General features: G+C 33.7%; 1 protein-coding gene across 4 annotated transcripts; it reads right to left on the bottom strand.

The window, feature by feature from the left end:
* Window positions 1-2,015: 2,015 nt before the first annotated feature.
* Window positions 2,016-13,270, bottom strand: LOC109185628 (putative membrane-bound O-acyltransferase C24H6.01c). 4 transcript variants are annotated; one of them, XM_019335586.1, is made up of 21 exons: window positions 13,104-13,270; window positions 12,330-12,541; window positions 12,170-12,225; window positions 11,458-11,636; window positions 11,274-11,322; window positions 10,933-11,033; window positions 10,754-10,818; window positions 10,223-10,293; window positions 8,242-8,301; window positions 8,035-8,148; window positions 5,525-5,649; window positions 5,372-5,423; window positions 5,117-5,179; window positions 4,892-5,001; window positions 4,714-4,806; window positions 4,547-4,628; window positions 4,325-4,402; window positions 3,427-3,502; window positions 3,300-3,349; window positions 3,123-3,220; window positions 2,016-2,499 (listed from the first exon to the last, which is right to left on the bottom strand). In XM_019335586.1, the coding sequence occupies exons 2-20, from the start codon at window positions 12,427-12,429 to the stop codon at window positions 3,173-3,175; spliced, it is 1,572 nt and encodes a 523-aa protein (XP_019191131.1). In that variant the 5' UTR covers window positions 12,430-12,541; window positions 13,104-13,270; the 3' UTR covers window positions 2,016-2,499; window positions 3,123-3,172. The 4 variants fall into 4 exon arrangements, with proteins under 4 accessions (XP_019191131.1, XP_019191132.1, XP_019191133.1 ...); XM_019335587.1 differs by having other exon boundaries at window positions 12,330-12,498; window positions 13,104-13,269; XM_019335588.1 differs by having other exon boundaries at window positions 12,330-12,460; window positions 13,104-13,258.
* Between the last annotated feature and the right edge of the window lie 7,959 nt (window positions 13,271-21,229).

The following is a 21,229-nucleotide window of genomic DNA, read 5'->3' as shown; positions in this document are numbered from 1 at the left end:
TAGAAGCATTTTCTTAATTTAAAAATATTGAAAAATGCATTTCTAAAAAAGAAATTGGTAAACAATTAATATTTATATATATATAAAAATTACCTTCAAAAAAAATTTAAAAATACATACTTATACAGAGACTTTTTCTAATTTGAAGAACATAGAATAGATAATAGAAAACATAGGCAAAAACTTGTGTGGGATAGATTGGGTCAAGATGAAATGTAATATTTATACTAGCAAATGTAATACTAAATCAGGAATAAAATGTAATAAATGTTCATGTATAAGTGCAATATTACTTATAAGAAAAAATATAATATTTTTGATGAAAAGAGTAATACTTTTACATCAAAATATAAAAGCATTACATTTGTTTTCAAAAGTATGATGTTTTTCTTTTATAAGTAACAAAAATTTTATTTCTTATTTAGTACTCCCGCTGTCTCATTTTATATTTCCTACTTATTATTTATTGGTCAAACCAACTCTTTCTTCTTTGTTTTTTTTTTTTTTTTAATATTTTTTACTTATTTTTAAATTTGATTTTTTGTTTTTAATAGTATTTTTAGTATAGTTTCTAAATATATAAATTTTGTATACTAATACCAAACTTAATATTATGAAAAATTGGATTAAAAATAACTTCAGTCAAGTCTTGTTAACTGAACCAAACACATAAAATTGGACAGAATGAGTATTACATTTGCTAGTATAAGTGCTACATTTGCATATTGACCCAACCCGATCCATCTCACCGATAAGAATTCGTGATACGGTCTCACACAAATGTGACCCTTGAAGGATTGATGTGGGTATTTAGTAGCTAAGCAACTAAAAGAAATTAAATTAGAGTTAATGACTATATTAATTTTTCTCAATTTAATTCTAAACAACTTTTTGTGCTTAAATAAATCCTCAACTTTGATGGTTTACTCAATTGAGTCCGCATCGGTTAGAATCAAGGACTAAATCGAAAAAAAAAAAAATCACTACAATCGATGACTAAATTGGATAGAACTACTATAGTCAAAGACTAACTTTGGTAAAACCACTATAGTTGATGACTAAATTAGGTATTAATAAAGGTAAAATTACCAAGTTATCTTAACAGAGCGTTCAATTGAGTAAAACAATCAAAGTCCAGTTAAGCACAAAAAGTAAATCGAAAAAAAAAAACCAATATAGTCAAAGACTAAATTGGATATTAACTCAATTAAATTAAAACGCAACTCACAAAAGAATCTTTTAGGTTGGGAAAGAGCATGAACTTTTGTTTCATAGGTGGTGATCACTCTCTTGTTCTTCTTTGGAATCATCTGTTAATAAATAGCCTTCAGAAAAGGACCAATAATATTTTCATAGCTTTCAAATCCTTTGTCCCTTTCATCTCTTAATCATCTTGTTTCTTTGCAGTATCAGATTCTAAGATACAACGAACCACTGACAACTCACGTTTTGGACAATGTATACCATCAATAATAAAAGAATGATAAGTGCCCTTTTAATGAATAAAACTCTCACCACATGTTCACATTTTATTGAAATAAGATGATAAAATCAATAAAAATTGTGATTCACTTTTTCTTTCTTTAATTAATCAGAACATACCACTCTAGCCGAAAGTGAAAATGGGTAAAAAGTGGAATCACATATATGGTCTGTTTGGTAAATGATTATTAGCTGATTGGATTAATTAGAGAGTATAACTAGGTAATAACATTAGCTGATTGTAGAAAGGTGTTTGGTAAATTAGCGGTTAGCTAATAGCTGTTTGATATAATTTCTTTTCTCAAAAAGTTAATTAAAAAATTGTTTTAAATAGCTTTTTAAATTTTATCATTTTGGAGTACAAAAAGCTAATTAACTAAATACTTATATTGATTTTTAAACCAAATCAAACAATTAATAGTGGTCAAATAAGCCAAAATTGACTTATAGACTAACTATTTTACCAAACAGGGCCATAGTATTACTCATAATAAAATTAAAGTTAAGTACACATCCCTCAGAAATCAAAATAGGGAACCACTTTAGGACACCTTGATTATACTTCTTGGAATTTAGGGTTTAACATATGCACTAAACATTATATTTAAGTTGAACAAAACAATGCTATTTTATGATAGATATTGCAGTTCAGAATCTTTAACTTGTTGGCACAAGTTGATCAGAGCAAAGTTATTTTATGATATTGCACTTCAGAATCTCTAACTTGTTGGCACAACCATAGGTTCTTGCGGACAGTGTATCAAACCAAAATTATCGATTTATCTCTTAACGAGGTAAAGCAAAAACCATAGACAAAAAGAATATCCCTAAGAACGATAAGGTATACATGCATAGTGGTGATGAGTCTTGAAACGAGATTGTACCTTCAGTCAGAGTGTTCGTTACGGGTGGGTTCATAGAACCTACAGATAAAACTGAGCTACACTGGCCTCCACCAAGTTAACAAATTTCTTCTATCATGAGGGACTGACCTGGAGAAACAATGTTCTTCACAATCTGCACATACCAAGCACTAGTAATTCAAACTTTCTTTCTACAAGTTATTTGACACGTCTAACATGAAAGAAGCAAGATCTGACAATGGGTTTGTAAAAAGAACAAATAAAGAGGCGAAGCTTGGTGAATTTAAATTCTGAGTAAATTTTATTCTGTTGGATAGAACATTTTGCAAAAGCTGATTTCTTTATTAGATAGGTAACATTTCAAAACTTATGAGCAAGATAAATTTTCATATGTAAACTTCTTTTTTTTTTTTTTTTTGTTTAAATCGCTTCTCTCAGTTCTAGAAAACAGAAATTCCAGAAAGATGCCAAGCAAATTACGGAGCATCTTTAAAAAAAATTCATGTTTGCAGTTTGCTAGACCCAAATTTTGGGTTGGCACATTAAATGGATGTTATTTCCTAATGTTTAAAGAAGTCCACTGGGTTTATAATAATAATTTTAGCAACTGCAACACATGAATAAGAGGAAGCTCCTAGGAAAAGAATACCTTATTACATTGGATTAAATATATAATATGCTAGTTTCCTAAACAGAAAGTTTTGCAAAATAAGATGTCATGAGCAAAAAATCAACATACATTTTGAATTAGCAAAGGAGGATACCATAGCACTTTACCTGCCTCTGCACTATGATATCATGCACTGCAGCACATATCTTTCAGTAAACTACTTTTCATGTCTCCTTTTCTTCGAGTCAGAGATATGTAACATAAGCTGCAAAGAGATTCATATTTTTATAATCACAAACAAGGAGAGTTTAAAGCTAAATGAAGATGTTGATTTCAACACTAACCTTAGTACCAACATAAAATGTTACAAACATGCCAAATAGAACCGGCAGTCCTGCAAGACACGAAATTTCATAACCTGTCCCAATATCGCGTCTGTCAGAAGAAAGCTAGATAGTGATAGAAATCAACCTTCTTTCTGAAGGAACGCAGATGTTAGCCAGTTAATCCCTGATGGTCCTATCACAAAACCAACAAGATTGGCCACCTGCAAGAGCATTATTATTATTAAACCAACAACATCATTATTATATGATATTCATAAATACTTTTCTTTCAGTTGGATCACCTTTAAGTTCTTCTAGATTAATCTGAATAGGAGAATGCACAATAGAAACTCCTAGACTATTTTGGTTAAATGATTCATAAAAGGTAAATTTTCTTCTAAAATATTTTTCATAACTGAAGCACAGAATATATTTCATATCATTTAATTAATCAATTTAAATACTTATCACCAAATTAAGCCACATTATAAATATAAGTACTAGATTACTTAATTAAGAATAAATTTCAAAATTTGACAAAAGAAAATTCACAAAGTAACAAACCACAAATCAAAAATACAATTAGAATTAGGAATAAATATCAGAAATCATAGTTTTAATAGTAGTAAAAAATAGAATTGAGATCCATTATAAATAAATATATATATATATATATATGTGTGTGTGTGTGTGTGTGTGTGTGGGAGGGAGGGGGAGGAAACTGCCCCCCGCCCGCTTTTTCCCTCCAGTCCTGGCTTACACAGAAAAGGTTCCAACATATTATGACACTGTATTGAATTTGAGCAGATACAGTAACTGTTGATAAAATTTTCATATTCTCATTATGAGAATTTCATTCTCCAAATACATTATTTACATCTATGAAACTGCAGCTGATCTGGCAAATTTCAAAACCTAGAAAAAATACTGACTTCCCAGGACAGTTTCACCTTAATTGTATAGAGGAAAACAACATGCAGACTTAAAATTAAACAATTGCATGTATAAGCTTAATGTCAATGATAAATGAGCAGAAAACAGACCATAAGACAAGTGATGGTGACAGCACCAGCAACAGCATTGAGTTCATAGTAGAAGAACTCGCCAAAAGCACTTTCCACCTTATGAGCATAATTGGTTCACCAGCATGGCATAAAAAAATGACATAATTAGCCACTGAAAATTTATTCCATATGCATAAATACAGAGTTTTTTTCTTTAAACAAAAGAACAGTACAGAGGGCATTTAGGTAACACAGCATTACCTTGAAAGCATTTGCTGTTGATTTTACAATCATTTCTGGTATGAAGAATATGCATGTCAGCCATGCCCACGAAAGCAGCTTCCTGAAGCCAAATGGCAAACAAATTGTCAGCAAACCAAAAGATATTATACAAAGCAGAATTGGGTTAATCAAAACTTGGAATTTACCACTCTAAATCATGCCAGATAGCAACAAATGTGAAGACCACCCACACATTTAGCAACTTCCTACCAGAACCCCCAAGAGGAATATACATGTATCTGAAAGCTTAGACAGTAATACTGAAATTGAGGAACACACAAGAAGATTAATCACATAATGTGGGTCAATGTCTCAGGATATCACCTGACGAGCCATTTGTTAAAGGATGCATGCCAATTTTTCCAAAAAATTTCCAAACTGTAGCAATTATTTATACACCTTGGCATATTCTCAGGTGGCTCAATACCATTAACCTACAATAAGAAGCGAAGAAAAAAAAAAAAAAAAAAGATTCAGGCTATATCACAAATAGCAAGCAATTTGGATCTGCACTTTAGAAAACTACAAATACAAGGCAAATGAAGCTACCAGTGACCAGAACCGGAAATAGCGCCAGATCAGGAAAAACTTGAGCCACATGAAATTTAATACCTATTATATCATAAGCAAAACATTAAATGGCTTTATTGCATCTTCTAGAGGTCTAGTAATGTATGGAGTGGAAATTTCCTTCTATTATCCATGTGCACAAACTTCAATTCTGATCCAAAACTTTGATGATTTTGGCTATTAATTATTCAGGCAATCTAGAAAAGTTCATAGAAGCTCAACACCAGTACTTACTCCATACCCAATGATGAAGACATCCATTGGAGATAAGTATCTCCACATGCCACTAAAAGATAAACATGGATTCAGTAATAAAGAACAAGAATGAATGTAACTCTTAGTCAGGTAGTCAGCAACTTGGTTATTTTACTTCCAAAATAAACTCACCTAACTGCAAAGGCATTGAAGTAAGAGAAATGTGTCATTAATTCCATAAGCAACAAACTAAATACCCAGCGAAATCCATACCAAACTACATCTTGTAATTGGTAAGTCTTCTGTGGAGTATCCAACTGTAATAACACAAATGAAAGATGGGATTACTTGTCTCAGAAATGAATTAAGTTAATGACTTTATTCAACTATTCTACCTAAAACTTTATTTGCAAAAAAAACTTTGCAACAAAGGAAGTTCAAAACGGCACAGCAAAGTGTGAACAAATTCAAGATGAAGTTATTATGACTTGGTTTCAATAAATTATGGTTCTATTCAATCAGTCATACTTCTAGAGTTCTAGATATACATGGCAATTGACAACAAATAAATGAAGGAAAAAATTAGAATGATAGATCGGCAAACACTTGAAAAATCTGTAATTTATCAATTTATCAATCAAAATAAAAGGTGTAGTTGATAAATAATAATTAATATACACTTTTGATTCAGCAAATGTGGGTTGCAAAATTACTAGTCTCTCTAGAAACTCTGTTATTACATCTGCGAAACAATGTAGGTTGCAAAATTATTAATCTTAGTCTGCAACAGTTGAGTTGGGGTCTATAAGCCAAGGTATTGCTGACCACTTGAATAAGAAAGCTAATGATATACTGACAAATTAAAAGGCTATTTGAGAGAGAGAGAGAGAGAGAGAGAGAGAGAGAGAGAGAGAGAGAGAGTTGATGCTCAGTTATTTAGCCTTTTGTGGCAGCCTTGTTCTCTGGAGTTAGTGCATCTTATTAGACTGTTCACCAATCAAAGCATGCCTATGAGCCTATCTATTTGGAACCAAGCTAAAACATTATATACTAATGGCATTTCCCATTTCTATACTGTAGTTGAGTTATTGATCAATTTGAATAAAGCAAGGATAACTATAGAGATCTTCCCTGGGAAATCCTAAAATATTAAAGAATTGAATTCAACAGCCTGATGTTGATTGGTGGAACACCAGTAGAACAAGCAGTTTAGCATGAGAAATTTTTTATGGTGCTTTTCCTTTCAAAATTAGGCCTAGAGTTTGAACACACTTGAAATCAAAGTGATCAAAACCAATTACTATTGAAGTATTCAAATGACTCCTTCAAGTTTCCTCCATAACTAGTGAGGTGCCAGTAACAGGTGGTCCATTACTACAGATTAGCCTTCCCTTGTGTCTCACTCCCAAGAAGGTTGTGGTAATGGTCATACTGGAACCATGGAGGACAAGCACATAGCCAATACAGTGATTACTACAATACAATAAATCTAGACACATTAGGAAGCAATGTTGGAAGTTACATGGAATACTGCCACCTGCCCACCCACTTTAGCAAATGCTGCTCAATCAAGGCCATGGGAATCAAGTTCTCAAGATATCTCTATCTTGGAGAATGAAGAGTTGACACAACTCAGGGCTAATGCTAGAGTCACTGTTACTCAAGTGGCCCATACTGAAGGATCTCATGTTGCTCTTGTCTCTCAATCCAGTGCTCTTGGATCATGGGTCCTTGATTCAGATGCATCAGATCATATTTTTGGTAACTCTTCTCTATTCACTCAAACAAAACAAGGGGAGCCTCTATCTAATCCCAGTAGATGCTAAAGGTTTGTTAGGAAATTGTTTTACCTTTCATCGTGATATTTCATTTGCAGCAAGTGTTGTTAGTCAGTTCTTAAATCTGCATGTGGGAGTAATTCGGAATTTCGGATGCAGTTTCCAAGGAACTGGTTTGTTATATAAGGATCATGAATATACATAGATTGTTGGGTAAACATATCTAGATTGGATGGGATGTTCTTGGGATAGGAGATCAACATCTAGAAATTGTATTTTCTTGCAGTCACTTGATTTCAAGGAAAAGTAAGTGCAGTTGCACGTTCAAATGCAGAGGCTGAATATTGATGAGTGTCTTTGGAATATGTGAACTAGTCTGGTTAAAGCACCTTCTTATAGAGTTAAAGTTTTGTGAGCTCAGATCTATGAGGCTCATTTGTGACAATCAGATGGCATTACATATTGCATTCAGCCTAGCCTTCCATGAGATCAGTTTGAAGTTGGCTGTCATTTTGTTTAGAAGGTTAATTCAGGAGAAATAATTGCCTCATTTGCTGGCTCAAATGATCAATTGCTAGATATAGTCATTAAATATCTTAGGGGGCCTAGAACAGGATACATCTATAACAAGTTTAGAGCTTATGATGTAGGTGCTCTAGCTTGAGGAGTGTATATGTTGAGTTACCAACCATCCTTTTGATGTATTCTCATTCAGCTAAATCGGATAGCCTAAGGGTTGATTTCCTCTATATATATACATGTAATGTACCCATTTGTTCATAAATTAAATTTAGATACCTTTTTACCTCCTATTCAGCAGTTATTAACAAGTAAAATAAATTCCGCACATCAAATACAATAAATACAGCTTTCTGCGCCACGTAGGCATGTGCGACTCTCCTACTGTATAGAACTCTTATGTACCTGGGAAGCAAATGCATTGAAGCTAATGATAGGACCAGCAATGTAGAGAGGAGCATAAAACAAATAACACAAGTAGGTAGTAATGGAGAACTTGTCATCCGGGAGACTTCTCTCCTGCCAAAACAAAATAAAGAGGTTGCAACTACAAGTGAGAAAGGGCTACACTGAAAATAAGAGCTACATTAAAACTCATGCTGACCACCAAACCTGTAATAGCAGATAGCATGTTCTTCCTGATGAACAATTATCACAACGCTGGAGGTGCTTCTGTAATTATAAAAAATACCAAAATTACTAACAGAGCTAAAGGGTTTTGCTTTCAATTATCTGATTTCATACAGCAAGCCTTATCAAGCAAATTGGTAATTTAGAGAATGAAATAAAGAGCCAAGGAGAATTAGCCGATCATGGATACAAGAGTCTCCTTTCAATTGGTCACTTTTACGAGGATACATTATTTAAAGCACCATAGTCCCTCCACATTTAATTGGCACCACTCAAAGATAAAGAACTCTCTCTCTATACACACACACACACACACACTAGTTATGAATATACATGGTGCACAAATAAAATTTGTCCAATGAATTAAAATGATAGCAAAAGAATATGATAAAAATAAATGTAAGATCTCATAAATGAAGTTATGAGATACAATTTCTAATGATAAGACTATTATCTCACATGAATTTTCAAAAACTATATCTACATTGAATTTGATCAACACAATTGCAGTGGTTATACACACACACATATACACATAAAAATAAAAATAAAAAAATAAAATAAAAAAAGGAGATGGAGGGGGAGGGGTGGTCAAATAGATCGATCCTCAAACTATATGAAAAATTGGAATTAAGGCCTTAAACTATTACAAGTTAAGTTCCAATCAAACACCATTAGCCCATTACCAACAAGTAACAGTTAAAAATTTATGAGGTGGCATTTTTATTTAAATAAATAAATTTAAAAATGAAATAATAATAAATAAATAAATAAATCAAACAAAGAAGCTGTCTGATGGCTTCTCCATCTTGACCTTGATGGCTGGATGAAGAAATCGATGGGCATCTCCATCTAGACTTAGACAAAGAAGCCAACGATTTCTTCGTCCAACTGGAAGTAGAAACCACCGAAGGAATTTTTTTTTTAAATACATTTAATTTTTAATATATTTATTTGTACAAGTCATTGCCAATTAGGTCCACATCACTTTTGACCAGTTTTTTACCTGGAGTTTACTGGTTAATTTACTCAATTGCATAAATTTGACAAGTTATTGGCTCAACTATGTCAATTTGAAGACTTTGAAGTATTTAATTGGAACATTTCATAGTTTAGGGACCAAATTGTTTTTTCGCATATAATTTGAGGGCTTAATTGACCCTTTTCCTTAAAAACATATATAAAGTATGGAGTATAATTTGTCAATGCAATTTATACCAGAGTCACATTTTTATTCTTGTTAAGATTTAAGTCATTTAACAAAATTGGATTTTGAAATATCATGTGCAATACGCAATAGAAAAATGTCCAATGCACAAAAATAAGAGCTAAATTATATAATCAAAACAAATATAGAAGCACATGAATCTTATAACTATTATGAGAAAAATTAGTAAAATTGTAAAGAGAAAAATGATAATAAAAATAATCAATACATTATAAATAAATAAGAAATGTTAAATTGACAAGAATTTGTAAATGTACAAGAAAGTAAATACAATGTACAAGTTATTATATTTAACAGTATTATTTAATGGCAATAACAACTTAGGAGGAAAAAGGAAAAGAATAAGGACAAAATTGGAAAGAATTTGTGAGTGCACAAAAAAGAAGGCACAATCACATGTTCCACATCTAATAACACCAACACATTATGTATTCCCGATAGAACCTTACTCTCTTTAGCTTTTATATAATTTTAATAAATACATGGACAAAAAAGGTGATTTTACTTACAATTTGCCTTCTCCACATTTAATAGGTACCACTCAAAGATAAAGAATGAACTCCCTCTTTTTCTCTCTCTCTCTCTCTCTCTATTATATATAGTTTATTATGAGTCAGTGTATCTTTTGATTCTTTTCTGTTATGCATCACTAGATATGTTGTATATGGTCCTAATTAATGAATCAATAGAGGGATCGATAGAAAACTAGCACAGAAAACAAGATAAAAGAAATACCTCTTTATCAAAGCGATTACTTCTATCTGCCCAGTGGTAGTCATAGCCAAAGCTTAGCATTCTCAGGACAACTGTCAAAATTTATAAAACCAAAGGGGTTTGGAAAATGAAATTGGAAACCTTTTCTGTTTGTACTGTGAGAATAATGTAATAGGATATGGTTCATTTTTTACCTTTTTTGCAATACATGATTCATGTTTGCATTTTCTTTTTGGTGCAAGTTTTATGTTTATGTTGATTCAACACATTCTTAAGTACTAAGAGACATGTTTTGAATGTAGATACTTGATAACAATTTATTTTACTGGGCTATATGATGTTAATATAGAGATAAACTTTCAATTTTTATAAACACTACAAACATTTACAGTTAATTACCTGTTACCAAGTTTTTTAAAAATGTGAATTGGCAATAAAAGATTCGAAGTTCTGATAAAATGTCCATATATTAAAGTGGAAGAGAAAGTAATGCATGCAGAAAATGGCAACAAATATGCAATTTAATCCACATGAAAGAGGAAAAGGATATACCAAAATTAAAACAGATATGCCACCTAAAGGTTCCACGATAGTTGTCCAAGTAAGCCCAATGTTTCCTATGCCAAAAGGAGTGGAAATAAGAGAAATGTCAAAATGACTGATTTTCTGGAATGGAGAGGTCATCATTGAAAGATAGAGGTTACATTGTTACAATAAGCAAAAAATCTCACCCAAAACTGGAGAACGGATATCCATCATAAACCCGGTTACATACAAGAAATGCCAAATTATATATCCACAACATAAAAGCATACTTTGTCCTACCACATATCTGCAGAACAAACATGGATTAAGTTAGGAAATTTGTGTATTATATAATGGAATTTTAGTCTCAAATTAGTGTTGACATGCAATAAAATACTCCATTGTAAACAAACAAGGGAACTGCAAAGATTAGCATCCTAATCGGAATTATTTTCCTTCCTAAGTTTACACTGTACAAAGCATATTTTATAGTAGACAGCATAACTTAACAGTAGCAACAAAGCAACAAATAATGCATGATACACACCTTTACTAGAAAATAATTAGCTGAGGCAATTGACAAAACATATAAGATGCTGCATTAAAAAGAAAAGGGTTGAAATTAAAAATAATAATAATAATAATGAAAGCCCAGCAAAGAACAACCAATACATCCTTTAAAAGAAAATGATACAGAGTACTAGAAAAATTAGCATTAGCAGAGCACATACCAAGCTCCATGGAGATATGCTAAATAAGCCAAGGATATGAAAAGCCAGATAATGGACATCCCCTTTGCTTTTAGACCATATGCTCTAAATACAGTAGCTAGTAGAGTAAAGATTCCAAAAACCAAAGTGAGAATTGGTAAGTTCCCCCGAAAGTTTCTCCATTGTGCATCAGAAGCATCCTAGCAAGACAATGAAGAAAGAAAGAAAATGCATTTAATAACCAAAAAAAGAAAAGCAAGTTTCTCCACACATAAAAGATGCATAGAGTCCATTTAAAATGTTTTGAATACTCCTTTCACACTCTGCATGAAATTGCTGCAAAATATTAAGTCTACCATAAAAAGAAAACTTAGAATCTTAAGTTTATCCCTCTGAAGTGCATCTCAAACTATAATATGTACTGTTATAGCACCTGTCAGTTGTAGTGTCTCATTGATGACTCCTCAATCATCAACACGTAAACCCTTAAATAAACTTAATACTGTGTGGTGATCATGTAAGAAAAGAAAATACAGACTTATAGACCATGCAAGTTTTAAATACACTAACTTGTACCCGTTGTGAACTCCACTAACATTAGTTCAAGAAAATATCTTAGCACACCGAACATAATACAATTTTTAGCATCTAGTCATTAGAACAAACCTGAAAGCACAGCTAGTGAAAAGGATATTCAAGCAGTTAAATTGAAGTGATTAACATATTATATTACATTGAGTCGATGAACAATCCATCCGCGACGCATTCCACGGAGCTGGTTGTAATGCTCTGCAATTGCAAATTAACCCATTAAATTCCACTTAAGAATTTAAGGAAAAGAAAGGAGATCATATTTCAACTTACACACAGTGGGAAAGGAAAAGAATGTGTACCGCGAGAGAGTTGGACAGCGCGACGAATGATGATGGCATAGAAAGAAACAACGTATAGAATGAGAAAGGGTAGCTCTTTCCGTCGCCAATAGCTGGTCATGGCTTCCTTTACGCAAGTCTCTGGTCACCGACTTGGGAAGGAAGTGAATCAAAATCAATAGCAGGCCCACTGTGGCATTTTCCCGAACAATTGTGTTCACAGTTTACTAACTCTAATAAATTTATTAAGAGATCACGAGTGAAAATTAAAATTAAAATTGAGTTTTAACTTTTAAATAATTTTAAATAATAGGTAGTAAATGGCAGTTTTAGTCCATTGATTATACTTATAAATTCATTCCATGAATTATTGCATATTCCCCACCCCTTTTTTGGATGGAGTGTAAAATAATATATATAATTTTAATTATTTAAATAGTTTGTAATTTGATATATTTAAATATCCAATTAGCCTAACATTCAACCAAATATCTCAAATACTGGCACCCTTCCTTCCCAGAATTATAACAATTTTTGTATTCAAAGTAAAAACATATTAATACAGTATGAACTATGAACTATCACAAAGCCAATATTTCTTTATGCTCCTGTCAAAGTTAATCCATCACACAAAAACAATCCATTATATTCACGACACTAGGACTACTGGATTGTGTATCAGTCAGGCAGTAAAATTGAAGAAAAAAAAAAAAAAAAAAAAAAAAAAAGGAAACTGGAATTCTGGAAATGAATGAAAAGAAGCAAACAAAGCAAATACAGGCATAGTCAATAAACCTGGTATTCTGGCTGCCGGCAACGGAGGGCGTGAGACACAGAGGCACTGACAATGCACTCCGCAAAGAAACGGCGCAGCGATGTTGGCTGGATTGCGATTTGCTGGAACCAGAGAGGCAGAGAAGCAGGCGGGCGGGGACGGGAGAGTGGGAGTGAGAAACGAAGAGAGCCAAGAGAGGTGATTTAGGATTTTGACTTTTAGTCATTTTTCCCTTTTTAGATCTTACTTTTTTTTTTTTTTTTATTACTTGTTGTGAAATTTTCTTGATTATCTTACCATGCAAATTTGAACACTAAAATCTATACTTCTTAAGATTTTTTAAGTCTGCATATTTAATATTAACATTTTGCACTATTAGTATTAAAACATGCACTTTCAAAAATACAATATTGCATTGCACTTAGAGTTTTGATTTTAGATTTATAGATGATTTTTTTTTTGTTTTATTTAGTTTAGTGCTTTACTTTTTACTGTTTAGGGTCTAGAATTTATGATTTAGATTTAAAATTTAGCATTTTCATTGATTTTTTAAAATTTATTTATGTTTGTATATTTTGTTGTTACATATTGCATATTTGAGTATTCGAGTTTGCAAAGTGAAGTTGATGATAATTACGAAAATGACACTGTATTTTTTAAATCTAATCTAATCTGTTCGATATTTTTACAAATGTTAGATTGAGATTGGTACACAGTATTCTCTTGGGGGTGTGTTCTCATGGATCATACCATAGCATACCAGTTGGGTCCCTAAAGCTGTTAATTGTCCTATGTTATTTCTTCATCAGTAGTGACAAAGCAAATTAGTAGAGATTCTGGAAGAAGTTTGAGATCAAGACATTTGAAATTCTCCCAACCATTGGATGAAGAAAAGGACAAATGTTGCACGTTCTTTTTCAAATGCACGTAATTTCTGGAGGAAATGACAAAAGATATACGGAAAAGGACAACAATACATTTGCAGCATGTTGGAGTTAGTAGCATATTTGGACACCTGTCACACTGGGTAATGGAAAAATTCAAATTTCATGAAAGATTACCAGCTTGCTATCACCTTTATCCTATAATAAATAGAGGACTCTGAAGCTCAAAAAGGTGGCTAGTTCTTGTCGGTGCCATTGATTATCGCTATTACTATGATTTCATTGTAAGTTCTAGTTAAGAGAGAGATGAAGCTACAACATTCATATCTACTGCAACCTAAGCTTCACTTGTGAATTTTCTAGATTTACAATTCACCTGTGTGTGGAATCAAACAACAACAATCGCGTATCTCTTGTGGTTGGTGATCCGCTACTTAAAGAGACTTGATGGTTGACCTTTGGAGCTGAGATCAAGTGGAATCGTTATGCTGTGTATCCGTGTGCACCATGCACGGTGCACACGGATGCAAAAACGACGTCGTTTTGACTAAAAACGCGCGTCCCACTTAAAATAAAATAAAATAATAAAAAAAAACCAGTTTTGATTCCCCTCAACAACATTATGTTGTTCAAAATCCGTGTTGAAGATTCGAAAGGGACATCCAGATCGAATGAGCATCATTTGAGTCTTAGTGCTTTGTGGACATATTAAGATTGGTTGACTTGTATTTACGCTTATAAAATACTAATGAAATCCTCATTGGACATTAAGGAGAAGAGTGGACTAGGCTATTGCTGAATCACTATAAAAATCTCTCTATATATACTTTTTACTTTACTACGTTCAATATTCTAGCTGATCGAATACTTTTAACTAATTAAACCACGCTACAAACTTTTTAAGTGACATAAAAATCAGCACCACACTACTAAACTTTTTAAGTGATATAAAAATCAGCACCACCACTAAGTTCACACTCAAGTTCCACAAATATATACTACGACCAACGCATAATGCTCAAATAAATTAATCAAGCTAGCACAATAAGTCATAATAGATGCTATGCAATCCCGCGTGAACCCCATAAATCTCAATTTCCCTTCCATTGTTTTTTTCCCTAACCCCTTCCCCTAGTTTAACCATGGCGATTCCACGTAGCATATGAAGTCCGAATTGTAGGGCTAAACCACCATTAAATTAGACGATATTGTGTTGGTTGTGCAAGAGATTTGTTTGGATTGACTGTGCAATGCCGACAGCTGACCTTCAAAATCGGTGTTTTAACCCTAAGGTAGATAAACATGTATTTTGTGTTGGAAAAATAACATTAAAATGGCATTTTAAGTGGCTATTTTGTGGTACAATTATCAGTGGGGCTCACTTCCAATTTGATTTGGGTCAAAGTGGATTCGGGTTCTTCGTAGTGAGACGAAGAGATTGATATATTGTACGCTCAAAACGGATAACGGGTGAATGAGATATTGATTCTCAAAGTAGGCCCATTAGAGTTGGAAAAATGAAGGAAAAAAGTGAGCTTTTGTCCCACATTGGTTTGGAAAGAGGATTTGCCCCCCTTTTTATACAAGAGCTCTTTTGGAGCTTGTAGAATTGTATAGCATAGTGACTCTCTCACGCGAGGGGTGTGCAAGAAGGACATAAACCCCCCTGACTACGCCACAATGCTCCTAACACTTTTAGGAGGTGGCAAATAAGGTTTAAAGGAAAAAGGGCACTTCGCCTGACTCGTACTAACTCTCCTTCTCTTTGGTTTTGGAATTATGCTCTCCTTCCTCCTTCTTGTACCACTCCCCCCCCCCCCCCCCCCCCCCCGCGAGAGAGCCTCACAACGAAGAATCCGAATCCACTTTGACCAGACCCAAAATCGGAAGTGAATCACACTGATAATTGTACCACAAAATAGCCACTTAAAATGCCATTTTAGAGTTTATGATTGAGTTTTTGGCTTTATTTGGTTTAGTGGTTCACTTTTTACTGCTTAGGGTCTAGCATTACGGTTTAGATTTAAAATTTTATTTTTTTTGCATTGATTTTTTAAAATTTATCTAGGTTTACATATTTAGTTGTTACATATTGCATATTTAAGTGTTCAAGTCTGCAAAGTGAAGTTGATGACGATAATTACAAAAATGTCATCGCATTTTGTTAAAATCTGCTTTGATCCATCCGATTTTTATAGATGTAAAGCGGATATTAGTTCTTAGTTTTCTCCCGGGTGTGTGCATGTTCTCATGGGATACTAAGCCTCAAATGATAATAGAGTCCTCATGTAAAAAAGTTAGGACTAGTCTCAGTCGTACATCAAGATTCATCAATAGTTGATGGTTTAATAAAAAAATGCAAATTCAATTTTATAATTATTGAAATTTTTTAATAAATTTAGTAATAATAAGATCCTAGTATTTGATTTCTTAAGATGGAGGGTGTGGACCTGTCGTACAATGTGTTATTTGATTAATTAATATGATAAAGAGTTAATACCACAAATGGTTCTCTAATTATTGGTTTAGTACTCCTTCTAGTCCTGGACTTTTAATTCGACTAAAACACATACCTCAACTTTTATTTTTTACCACAAATAGTCATCCGTTAATTTTTCTGTTAAGTGAGTGCTAAATTTAAGGGTATTACTGTCAAATCAAAGAAAAAAATAAAATAATTAACAACAATTCCATTTGAACTTCCTTTCTTAATGCTGCAATTCAATCTCTGCTCTGATGCAGTTCCTTGCTTTACAACATTTGCAAAACTTATGCAGTATTTGCAGCAGTTGAACATATCTCATGATGGCAAAAAACCTCATGCACTCTACTTTCTACAATTTGAGTTTGGTCACATCAATCCTTTGGTCAGGATATGTATATGCCTCGTAATTTATCTGTTGGCCCAGGGAACTTAATATTGTAAGAGCAGTAATCAAGTCAACCTGAACTAATAAATTTTAAATGAGATTGTAAGTTTTAGGTTTTGTCAAGTATTTATAAATTTTGGTACAAATTAAAATTTAACTTTGCCGTTGTCATTAATTCTGCAGAATACTAGCTGCTTTTTCAGGTACCAAATTAATGTCAAGATGTCACCAAACCTTCAAAATGTGACCTCTCCATTTATTACATGCAAGTGACTATGCTACGGAAAACGCGTAGATTTGTTAATGAACCAATCACTATAGCAGTCATATGAATCTATGAAACACACCAGTACCATGATTCTAATGGTGGATAATCACGTAGAGTTTTAATTAATTTAGATTCAGTATCTAATTTTATTTGAGGTTTTGTTTATTTATTTGAGGGACTAGATCGAAAATTATATTATACTAGTTTGTTAGTGCGCGATTAAGATAATGTCCAATGTTTTTTTTTTTTTTTAAATAAGTACTTTAAAGTATATCAATGCAAGATTATATTGGAATTGTTTATGCATAGATAATTGAATGTTAAATTTGCGTATTTAAATAGGTAATTCTAAGTTTACAGATGCAAGATAATATAGTCAAGATTGATTATAATTGTCAATAAAATAATTGTATAGGTATGGATGAAACCAAATACGGGATATAAGGGAGAGCAAATAAAAAATCAGCGTATAAAATATTAAATATATACTAATATTGAAGAGCTAACTGCTGATTGCCAAACAAGGACTTTGCGAGATAGTTTTCACTTCAATTTGATTTGTGATGTGAATACACTTTTTGTCAATAAATTCTCCAAGTAGTTAATATGATTGGCTTAATTATATATATTTTTATTTTTTTAAAACTATTATTATTATTATTATTATTATTATTATTATTATTATTATTATTATTATTATTATTATTATTATTATTATTATTATATACCTTAGGTCATTTCACATGTTAATCTAAACAGCTAATTTTTTCAAATATCTTTTACCAACCGTTGATATAATTCGCTGGTCAAATTCGCTAATATAATCCGCTAACTGCTGATTGTCACAAACAAGGACATTGCGAGGTAGTTCTGACTTCAATTTGTTGTGTGATTTGAATACTCTCTTTGTCAACAAATCCCTCAAGTAGTTAATATGATTGGCTTTATTAATTATATTTTTTAAATTTTTTCATGATATTAATAAAATACTTGGTAAATAAATATATAGCATTATTTTGTATTATAACTTTGATATTTAATTAAAAAATAGTGCACAAAAAAGATATTAGACAATGTAGTGAATATAATCAATTGATGACTTTGAATGTAAAGAATTTTTACATTGAAGAAATATAAAACAATATAACTAATAAAATTATTTCTCTTAATTAATTTATTGATAATGAATACATATTTTTTTTAATAAAGACATTACAAAAACAATGTAACGAATATAATCAATTGATGGATTTGAATGTAAAGAATTTTTATATTGGAGAAAAAAATAAATACATTATAACTAATGAAATTATTTCTCTTATTTAATTTATTGATAATGAATAATATTTTTTTTTTGAATAAAGAAATTGTAGACACATAATTCTAAATTAAAGAAATGTATATGTATTATTTTTTTTGTTGTAGCTACTAAATTATTATTTAATTTAATAATAGTACATAAAATAGAGTACTAATTATGCCAACTTTGATTGGGATGAGATTCGAACCTAAGACCTTTCTTATTGAAATCAATGAGTAAGTTAACGGTGAACTAACAGAAATTAACGGAAAAGATAATATTTAACGGAAAAGTTAACGGATAATCATATTTGATGGGGAATATACCCCGGGTTCAGGCTCCCCGTACGCTCCCTACTCCTATTTGGGTCGGGTCAAACGGTTCGGGTCAAGGTGGTTCGGGTCAAGGTGGTTCGGGTCAAGATCAAACCCGACTTGGGTTGACCTATATAAGGGCTTTTAACCCTTCATTTTGGGGGCTCCCTCTCCACCACACTATACTCTCTCTCTAGAGTGCTCTCCCTTCTCTCTACAAACAATTATGAATAAAAGAGATCTACTTGAGCTTCTCTCTAGATTGTTCATACACATTACATACATGCAACCTACGTACACGGGCATTAACTGTATCATTTTGGCGCCGTCCGTGGGGACCGCAACAAAGAGTTACGTCCTCATCACCAAGCAAAGAGGTACAAAAAATCCTGGAGAAGCTTCAAAAAATTGGGAGAAAATCTAGAATTGCAAGGAGCTGATGAAGATTTTCAAAACTGGGGGAGGGATTTGAACCCAGAAGTCAAGTTATCAAGCTAGCTAGTGTTCCAACCACTGGACCACGCTACTTCTTTGTTCATTTATTGTGTGTCTATTGAAACTAAAGGGTCTGAAGAAGACCTGAGGCAAAGAATTCTTCCAGATAAAGTAGCAGAGCTGTCAGTAGTAGAAGGAGGACACGCACGCCATTCTCGTTTAAAAGAAATGCGGCAACCGCATGCAACCACCATGCCCGCCACCTCCGTCACCATCTTCGCCATGCATCACCGCCACTCACCCCAGCTTCTATGCTTCCCTTAGAGTTGAGATTAATCATCGTCCTCTTTGTAAAAAAAAAAAAAAAAAAAAAAAAAAAAAAAAATGCCAGACATCTCCCCCACCTGTTATGTTAACAACCCTGGGAGCCCTGTGTGTTCGAGAACCACCGCAGCAGCAGACATGCAAGCAGCGTAGTTTTCTTCTGGATTCCCAAGCTACTGTCTCTCAGTCACCATTCCCTCATCTCTTGAGTGTTTCTACTGGGTTGCTGATGAGTATCCGGTCAGAAGGTCCAGCGAGTTTTGATAGAGGCTATACATGAATGGCGGACTTGCGTTTTTCTCCTTGCCCGATCGCAACCTGCCGGTCTAAGCCTCCATTTTGCAAGCCGAGTGTGATGTTAGTTCATGGAGCATTGTTAGTTTGTCCAGTTGTTACAGTTGCGGTTTCTCAAGTGTGAACTCCTGAAAGAGGGGAACCATTGGGAAAAGCAAGAATTCTAAAAGCAAAAGAAATTTGAAATTAAGTATTGCATGCATTTTGGTTGGTTAAAGGTGGTGGTGGGGCGTGGAAATCGAGTTAGTGGAGGAAAGAGAAAGGCTCTATGGAGTCTAAGATCCCGAGCACAGCGTAATGCGCGAAAAAGAAAAAAAAAAAAAAAAAAAAAAAAAAAAAAAAAAAAAGCTGGAGATCGTGGCCAGTCATGGCAAAATTCCCTTTCGGTCCTAGCGTAAGTGAGCCCCGATCATCTCCAGTCATCATCGAACCTGTCCATACCGACTTAACCGAGTAGAAGAACGACAACAACCCGGTCATACCGCCAGAATTTCTCCCAACTTGATCAGAACCGACGCAAAATGCTCGCATATGATCAGCATCAATAAAAGCTCAATCTGATCTTGAGAAGGTAATCCGGGAACAATCACCATCGCTTCTGTTAATCCGCTCCCTGGTTCTGTCGCTCTCCGGTCGTTGTTAGCCAAGCGGTCGCTCTCCCGGACTCGTATCACTTAGGAGTTAAGCGCATGCAAGAACATCTCGGTGCATAAATATCTCAACTTTCGGTCTCACCGACCAGCCGGAAGCCGGGCGTAAAGTCGACCGGTTGTCATCATCGAGCACAGGCACCCGGTCATCTAAGAGCCCACTACAGCAGCAAAATTCGATCCGGTTGATCAGACGACACGACCGAAGACGAACCCGAATATCAGGCACTCAGTCATCTAAATGCTTGCATGCAAGCTGATTGACGGAGATAGCGGTGGTGCAAAATTCGAAAGTGTGAAAAAGATAGAAAAAAGGGAAAAGTGAATTGCATCAGAAAAGGGAAACGCGTGCATGCAGTCGTGGTCCGGTGCCCCTGTCCGGTTTCGATCGTCGACCGTATTCCGATCACACCGGTTGTGGTGGTGGCTTGTGAGAATCGAGATAGTGGAAGGAATCTATGAAGGCACTTACACGTGTCTGAAAAAAGGAAAATGCATGCAGGCGGGAGAACCTTAATACTAGCCTCCCAGCGTCGCCGAAGGGGGTTCCAACCGTTGACGGTAGTCCGGTGAAGGACCCTAGGCGTAGTCTGGTCTCGGATAGTCAGTACGCCATCACCCGAGCGTCTTGGATTTCCCGTTCGCGCAAGATCATCAAAGTAGTCGTCCAATCCAGCCGGGCTTGCTTGGAACAAAGTTGTCAATTACGTCTGTAAATTTAAAATTGTAAAAAGTCTTAGCTATAGCTAAATGTATTAGAATTAGCCGTAGACTTTCAATTTGTAAACTGTAAAGACCGATTCAGTT

The sequence above is a fragment of the Ipomoea nil genome, unplaced genomic scaffold (assembly GCF_001879475.1).
Source record: "Ipomoea nil cultivar Tokyo-kokei standard unplaced genomic scaffold, Asagao_1.1 scaffold1334, whole genome shotgun sequence".
Lineage (NCBI taxonomy): Eukaryota > Viridiplantae > Streptophyta > Magnoliopsida > Solanales > Convolvulaceae > Ipomoea > Ipomoea nil.
The sequence above is the reverse complement of the archived record's forward strand: the minus strand, read 5'-3'. Positions and strand labels throughout refer to the sequence as shown.

Excerpts from the sequence above, each read along its gene's own strand:
- LOC109185628 (XM_019335586.1), bottom strand. The coding sequence starts at position 12,429 with ATGACCAGCTATTGGCGACGGAAAGAGCTACCCTTTCTCATTCTATAC. Across the intron at positions 5,650-8,034 it reads TCAATGCATTTGCTTCCCAG|TTGGATACTCCACAGAAGAC; the intron begins GTACATAAGAGT and ends GTGTTATTACAG. Across the intron at positions 5,424-5,524 it reads TTCAATGCCTTTGCAGTTAG|TGGCATGTGGAGATACTTAT; the intron begins GTGAGTTTATTT and ends TTTATCTTTTAG.